Genomic DNA, 8577 nt, shown 5'->3' with positions numbered 1-8577 from the left:
AACTTGTCTCTTAGTTTCATTTTATAGGCTAAAACCTACAGAATTGTCTAAAATTGACTATTTTGGACCTATAATACGTCAATTCCTTGTGATCCCTCCTAATCTCACCAAATGGTTATAGAGATAAAATGGGATAATGTAAGTTACAGGATTGCTGACAACTATAAAGAAGTAAACAGATTGGCTTGCCTCAGAACAAAACTTCTCTGTAGGCAAAGATTAGACATTACTCTGTACTATCAAAGAAAGCATGAGAATGTGAATGATTATAAGGCCATTACAAGTGTCTATAAACCCAGATTTCATAGACTTCATGTGTAGAGTGACAGCACCATCATCACCATGGCTATATCACTGACGACTGACTTTTCTTTTCCAGGACCCTAAGGACACACCTTCCCCTAGATATCAACTTCAGAGGATGCATGAAGGGTTTCCAGTTCCAAAAGAAAGATTTCAATTTATTGGAACAGACAGAAACCCTGGGAGTTGGTTATGGATGCCCAGAAGACTCTCTTGTAAGAAGCATTCAGTCAAATGCTTTTAAATAAGCAGAGATAAAACTTACCGCTTTCAAAAACTGAAAAATTTCTTTTCTATTTCTCTATGATCCTAGGTACACATTGGGTTCCTTTCTGCCACTAGCAGAAAGAAGAATCCATAACTTGTTCATTTGCTTCAGTTTAATAAGGGGGTCATCTGAAGCCCAGAAAAGGGGCATGAGTGTCATTCAGGCTGGAGAAAGCAGAGAAACTGAATTCCAGCATAAACCAAAAGTTGAAACCCAAACTATTTACATAGCAACTAAGAGGCAAGGCCTTCCAGATGTGAAATTTTCGCATTTTAAGCATTTGATAACCATCAAAACACTATATTCACTTCTTTTGCCACACAGATATCTCGCAGAGTGTATTTCAATGGGCAGAGTTTCATTGCTTCAGTTCAGAAAATATCTTTCTTTGACGGCTTTGAAGGAGGTTTTAATTTCCGAACATTACAGCCAAGTGGGTTACTATTCTATTATGCTTCAGGGGTAAGTATTTGTTTTTCCCCAAGGAAATTCCTTTGTGATAATTGTCTTATCTATTAAAAATAATTTTTACGCATGTTAAATTCATCTTAATTTTCATAAGTTAATATGATTTTATGAATTAATATGAATTTTCATAAATTTCATATTAATTTTAACTCACATGTCCATAAAGTTATTTCAGATACTTTATAAACTATTAAATACCTATATTATATGCTGGGAGTGCTTAACCTAGAATTCACAGACCCACCGCCCCCCAAAGGGTTCATGGACAAAATTCAGGGGAGTCTGCAAGTTTGGGGGATGGGAAAATTACATCTTTCTTTATTTTGTGTAATTGAAATGTATCATTTCCTTTCATCGTAAATGTAGGCAACAAACTACAGTAGTATCGGCAGTACCTGTGACTTTGTCATTAATAGAAATCACAGATATTTTTTGTTTTATGCTGTAATTATCACAGATATCTCAAAATGTCATTGCTATTTCTAAATTATAGTAGTTATCTAATAGATCCACCATTAGATCTTATTATTTAATGCCTTAATTTAAAAGTGTACATGTATTCCTATATCACAGATTTACTGTTTTAATAGTTTAAAAACTTATTTCAATGTAATTGGTTTTCTTTGTGTCCTTACACATTTTCTTTCATTCAATTTATTTTTATTTATTTATTTGTATATATTCGTGGGGTACAAGCATAGTTTTGCTGTGTTGATGTATGCCACTGTGGTGAAGTCAGGGCCTCCAGTGCGTCCATCACTGGAGCAAAGCACACTATAGCCACCAAGCACCTCCCATCATCCATCCCCCTCCCCCACCCCCATCCCCACCCCATCGAGCATCCACTGTCCATTATCCCACTCCACTTTCATGTGAACACACTATTTGGCTCCCACTTGTAAGTGAGAACATTCGGTATTTGTCTTTCTGTGTCTGAATTGTTTCCCTTAAGATAACGGCTTCTAATTCCATTCATGTTGCTTCAAAAGACATAATTTCATTCTTTTTTATGGCTGAATAGCATTCAGTTGTATGTATATACATGTTCTCTTCATCCAATCCTCTGTTGACAGACACTTAAGTTGTGTCCACACCTTTGCTATTGTGAATAGTGCTGCAATAAACATGTGACTGCAGTTATCTTTTTCATATTGATTCTTTTGTATACAGGGTGGCCATAAAGTTCACAGGCAATTTTAAATTGCACAGAATTTTAAATTGCACATGAACTTTATGGCCACCCTGTATTTTGTTTCGTGCATTTTAAGACATTATTTTATGAAGGGATTCTTATGTATCACTAAAAATCCAAAGGTGCTTCTGACATGATAAAGTTTAAGAACCCCTATTTGTATGTTATGAATAAACACATTTGTGATTTAATTTATAAAGGAGTATAAAGAATATACTATAGAAGAGTATAAGCATTTTATAACCATCAAAACACTATATTCACTTTTTTTGGCACCCAGATATCCAAGATTATCCAAGGAATTGCAGATTATACATCTCTGTTCCTGGATTTGCCATAGAACATGTGAACTCTGCTTCTAAAAATACCTCATTCTAAGAATGAACTAAGGTCAATTGAAGATTGGTGACCCTAAGATCTAATTGATGGGAGACACACTGTGGTGACCCTAAGATCTATGTCTGGAAAGGTCGTCACCAATATATACATGGATGGGCTAAGTCATAATATAATTGATGAAGGCAGCTTTCACTTTTCATAAATATGACCTGCCCCTGTCACATTTATATCCAATTTAATTTAAATCAGTAACATCTTTGAGAATTCACCCCAAACATTTTGCAGGATATTTTCCCCCAAACCTGCCTCAGATTACCCTGGTGAGTTAAATAGCACTTTTTGTCCACAGAACACAGTCTAACGTGAGGGCAGACTTTAGAGTTTTGTGCCCATATAAGGAAAGAGAAGCGAGATTAACATTTGCCAACATTTTAAGAACAAGCAATAGAGAATTTGGAAGAAAGATTAACTCTTATTTTTTACAATTTCCTTTTCTGCCACACAGATGAAAAAGTGAAACATTAAAAAAAGCCAAACTCACAAATTTGCCCTTGCCAAGTCATCTAGCTACATCCCAAGGAGACCCAAATATTGTCTTTTCAAAAAGGATGAGAGGATTCAAAGTAGGAAAGTAACTGAGACTAGGATAACCACTCCCAGCATAACAAAAAGCCACCAAAAATGTTTAGTTCAAAATACAGGAGATTCATTTTTCCATGGAAACATGTCTAATTTTATAAGCAATGTCAATACAGGAATTTTTTGGTTATTGATAGAAATTATTTTATAAGCAAATTTCCTGCACACTATGTGTTCCTTTAAGCATTACCATTAAGTGACTGTTGAAAGTGTGTCCATCATTTGGTTCCCTAGACTCCCGACTTAAAGGCCTGTGCTTGCATTTCAGTCCGACGTGTTCTCCATTTCACTGGATAACGGTACTGTCATCATGGACGTCAAGGGGGTCAAAGTTCAGTCGGCAGAGAAGCAGTACAATGACGGGCTGTCCCACTTCATCATCACCTCCGTCTCACCCACCAGGTACAGCTCCTCAATTTTGTTCTTTCCATGACATCTATTTATAGAACATGATTTTGTCAAACGACGCATGAATAACAGGCTATCCTATTGCTTCTCTGCTATGGAAACAAAAATATTGGAATGACTTACCTTCACCAAAAACATTGCTGTTTATTTTCAAGACATGTCAAATAAATCACTGTACAATGACTTAAAAGAAATATAAAAGTTATAATCTCCTGGAGGGAAGAGCCTACTCATACCACACTAAATGGGGTGCTGGGTTTTTTGCCCATAGAAGGAGTCAGATGAAAAACACTGGTCTTGTTTAGACACTGAATTGAACAATTGAGGATACTACACTCATGGCCACATTTTAAAAGGTCTGACTTTAAAGATACATAATATTTAATTTCTTTTTCATAATAAGAAAGATTATTGGAAAAAGAAATAAATCTCTCCTCTCTTGAAGATTCCTACTATTCCGTGTCCACTTTTGTGGAGCTCTGGCATCAAAAAAAAAAATCACTAATAGACTTTTCTAGACTCCTATTTCCAAGCAGCGTCAAAACCATACACAGTGTGCTTTGCAGTGGAAAATGGTCTTCCCCAAATGTGATTCAATGATGACCATGAGGTACATTCTGTTTTATCCACAAAGACGTAATGTCGATGCTAATCATCTGAACTTCTTACTTTGTGGGTGTAAATTCCAATCTTGGCTTGGAGAGTCTTTTTGAATATAGAAATATTCAACCATTTTATCCCGAGCCCCATGAAGAGCTTGGTAACTGCATTGTCTTCTCATTAAGCCACTGTTCCTTTTCAATTCCATGAGAAAGCCTGGTTCTCCAACCTAGCGTGGAACTCAGGGAAAATGCTAGCTATGTGGCAGATAAAGGAGCTTTTTCCTTTGCAGATATGAACTGATGGTAGATAAAAGCAAACATGTGAATAAGAATCCTGCCAAAGGAAAAGCCGAACAGACACAAGCAGGTGAAAAGAAGTTTTACTTCGGCGGCTCACCCGTCAGAACCCAGTATGCTAATTTCACAGGCTGTATAAGTAACGCCTACTTTACCAGGTATAATCTTTTTATGATTAATTACTCTGCATGATTGATAAGAAGATCAAAACAATAGTGAAAACATTTACATTATTGAAACTGAGAACTATGAAATTTATCCGAGAGGCCCTGGGGGGACAGTGATGAAAAGCTTGTGTGTGCATGAGCCACCGTCATGCTTGGGTTTGTGGGTAGGTGTTTTTGCCCTTTAATTTCTGTACGATCTTGGCTAAGTAAGCCATCATTCTGTATCCGAAAAATGCAGATCACATTATAATAGTGCCTGGTTGGGAAACTTGTTATAAGGGATAAATGAGACGTGTGCATAAAGCTCCTGGCATACAGCAGGCTTGAAATACTAGATGCAATTATTTTTGTACTTGTCATCATGCTGTAGTAGACAGTGACATACTCAAATTCCTGTTAGAAGCTTAAGAATGTTGTCTTCATTGGTAACTTTAACCAAAGCCATTAATCTAGGTCCTTAACAAAGACAAAAGAGGCTCCTTGAGTACAAGAACAAGCAGGGAGGAATTTAAGTAAGAAACACAGAGGCAGCCCCATTCATCCGGAGTGTGGTGGGGAAAAGACGTTCATCGGTCAGATTGTGTTACCAGGCACATAGGTATTGACTGGCTGAATGATAATGGAAAAGGTTCCGGTTAAAATACTGGATGATGGGTAAAGATCCATCTCACACACATGCGCGCACACACACATTTTTAATTGCCGAAGTTCTTTGACTTCCCTAGATTTTATCATGTAATCCTGGTCAGTACTTTTAAAGTTTTGTTTTTTCCTGTTACAAACACAGGTTGGATAGAGACGTGGAGGTTGAAGATTTCCAGCGGTATTCTGAAAAGGTCCATACCTCCCTTTATGAGTGTCCCATAGAGTCTTCACCATTGTTTCTCCTTCATAAAAAAGGGAAAAATTTCTCAAAGCCGAAACCAAGTCAGAATAAGAAGGTAAGAGATAATGCGGCCCCAGCTTCCCAGTTGCCCTCATGTTACACGCACTAGACACTGCTGCTTTGCAGATTTACTCAAGTTTGTAAGTGTGTATACATAGGAAAGACGGGATTCTTTTTCTTTTTTTTTTTTTTTTTTTTGAGACAGAGCCTCTCCCTGGGTAAAGTGCGGTGGCATCACAGCTCACAGCAACCGCCATCTCCTGGGCTCAAGCGAGTCTCCTGCCTCAGCCTCCCAAGGAGCTGGGACCACAAGTGCCCCCCACAAAGCCTGGCTATTTTTCTTTTTTGGTTTTAACCGTCATTGTTGTTTGGTGGGCCGGGGCTGGATTCAAACTCACCACGTTAGGTGTATGTGGCTGGTACCTTTGCCACTTGAGCCACAGATGCCGAGCCAAAAGGTGGGATTCTTAGGGTATTAGATATTCTACTTTATCAGCTTCATTGCATCAATTCTTTTTTTATTGTAGAAACACTTAAAAAAATTATTTTTAATTTATGCAGTAATTGTACATATTTACGGATACAGAGTGGTATTTCAATACATATAGACAGGGTACAATAATCAAATGAGGGTGATTAGTATATCCATCACCCCGGACATTTACCATTTCTTTGTATTGGGGACATTCAAATCTGGTTGTCTAGCTATTTAAAAATGAGTAAATAACAATACATTTTTGTTAACTACAGTTAAAATAAATAACAATAAATTTTTGTTAACTACAGTTAACAAATAAATAACAATAAATTTTTGTTAACTACAGTTATCCTACAGTGCTGTGCACCATTAGAACTGACTCTCCTATCTATCCAGCTTTGTATCCATTACCAACCTCTTCCTGGCCTTCCCTCCTTCCTGTCCTCTAATAACCACAATTCTACTCTCTATTTCTATGAACTCAACTTTTTTAGCTCCCACCTGTGAGAACAAGAGGTATTTGTCTTTCCCTGCCTGGCTTACTTCACGTAACATACTGTTCTCCAGGTTCATCCATGTTTTTTTGTGTCACTTCTTCTTCCCAACAAAACAATTTCAATCTGCTGTTGACTCACACCTCCAACTACTTCTTATTACAATGGTTAAAACTGTTCTGTGCTAAAAAAATTTGTATAAATAATACATATTGCTTAATTCTATAATTCACTAGTATCACTTGCTTTTGTGCAACAATCTCAGGCTTTGGTCACCATCACGGAAGTTCTTAAAGTTTTTCTGATCTTACCCTGGTTTTCCCCTCCGTCCGTGACCTTCACTTTAGCCACTCACATGTACAGTTGAAGATCGAAATCCTGAGTTCTAAAATTCCATTCTCAGACTTCTAGTCTTTCTCACTTATTTGCTCACAGAATGCGTATTATTTGCCTTCATTACATATGAAACCCTTAATCCCTTTCCATTCTTTCCATCTAACCCTCACCACCCCTTTCATGGTCCAGATTTAACAATGCACTCAGGTGTCAGCGCTCCCATCCTGGCCCTTGCCACCATCATCCTGAATTACTGCAATGGCCTCTCACCAGGTCTCCTTGCTTCTGTCTTGTTCCTTGATAGTCTGTTCTTAATACGACAGCCAGATCCTTATAAATATAAATCTTACCATGTCACTCTTCTCCTCAAAGTGGCTTCCGCGGCACTCAAGAGTAAAAGCCCAAGTCACTACGATTTGTGAGAGGCCCTCTATGACCCACGCCCCTTTCCCTCTCAAGTTCATCTTCTTCCACACCAGCCTCCTGACTATTCCAAAGACAAGTCATGGATACTCCCACCCTAGGCTCTTTATCTGAGCTTTGCTTCTACCTGGGCCATGCTTCCCCCAAATACCTGCACAGACAAGTTCTCCTTCTGGGATTGCTCTGCTCCCATCTGCTCACTGAGACTTACTTTGACCCTCTATTTAACACCGCAGTCTGTCTCCTGCCTCCCTTCAATACTACTGATCCTTTTTGCCTTTTTCTATTTGTTATTTTCCCATAGAACTTATCACATTTTAATTTATTGTGCTTCATTTATTATGTTTATTGTCTGCCTCCTCTGCTGGAAGGCAGGTTCATTTGTTTTGTTTACTGATATATCCTAAGAATCTAGAAAAATGCATGACTAGGGGTACAATAAATATGTAGCTATATGCATTGTGGGTTAAATGAGTTCATGCATGAAAGGCACTCAGCCCAGAGCAAGGCATCCGGTAAGTAAACATCCAGTGAATATTAGTTGCTATATCTCTATAAAGATTTGTGAATATTCCTGGAGGATCAACTCCTCCAAGTAGAATTCCGTGGCTTAAGGGAACGTGCACTTTCAATACTGAGGCAATATCAGTTTACATTCTCCCAAACAGCATTTGAAAGAAACTGTTGTCCCACACAGTTGCCAACACTGAATATGATGGAATTTCTAGAATTTTGCCAATCTAATGGACAAAAATGGCACCTCAGTGAGGTTTTGGTTTGCCTTTCTCTGAATACTAGAGAGTTTGACTATCTTTTCTGAAGAAAAACCGATTCCTTTCCAAGGCTGGTTTCTGGACTATCAGCAAAGGGAAGTGGCTTTACCAGCTTCCCCTGACCATTATGTCTTGAGTGTTTCCCCAAAGATTTGAGCATAGGTGGACCACGTTTTTACACTTGATCTTAGCCAAAAGGGTTCTTTTTTTTTTAAGCCCATGAAACATTCCCTTTCTTCACACAATTTCCTATTTAGTATTAATAAAATAAGTTTGTTCATATATAATGAAAACAGTAGTTTTTCAGGATCCTTGCCAGAATTTGACATGGAAGACTAAATGATTCAGGCAGAGAGCTAATTTCATTGATCTTTATAAAGGATTTTGCTAGAAGATACTATGAAAGACTTTCAGAGTATACCATGAAATCCTAATGGATTCTTACTATCACCTTCATACATCGATGCTAAAAGGCTCATCCTAAGAATATTTTAGCTGACACTT

At 37.8% G+C, this 8577-nt stretch overlaps 1 protein-coding gene across 1 annotated transcript in view; it reads left to right on the top strand.

Moving 5' to 3' along the window:
• The window catches only part of LAMA4 (laminin subunit alpha 4), a 142336-nt gene that overhangs the window by 115628 nt on the left and 18131 nt on the right, over positions 1-8577 (top strand). The window contains exons 26-30 of the mRNA XM_012804547.2: positions 380-518; positions 896-1033; positions 3478-3611; positions 4510-4674; positions 5471-5624. Of these exons, the coding sequence (XP_012660001.1) occupies positions 380-518; positions 896-1033; positions 3478-3611; positions 4510-4674; positions 5471-5624 (730 nt within the window). The remainder of the gene's footprint in view (positions 1-379; positions 519-895; positions 1034-3477; positions 3612-4509; positions 4675-5470; positions 5625-8577) is intronic.

Source organism: Otolemur garnettii, unplaced genomic scaffold (assembly GCF_000181295.1).
Source record: "Otolemur garnettii isolate 467f Iridium unplaced genomic scaffold, OtoGar3 scaffold00002, whole genome shotgun sequence".
Taxonomy (NCBI): Eukaryota; Metazoa; Chordata; class Mammalia; order Primates; family Galagidae; genus Otolemur; species Otolemur garnettii.
The sequence above is the reverse complement of the archived record's forward strand: the minus strand, read 5'-3'. Positions and strand labels throughout refer to the sequence as shown.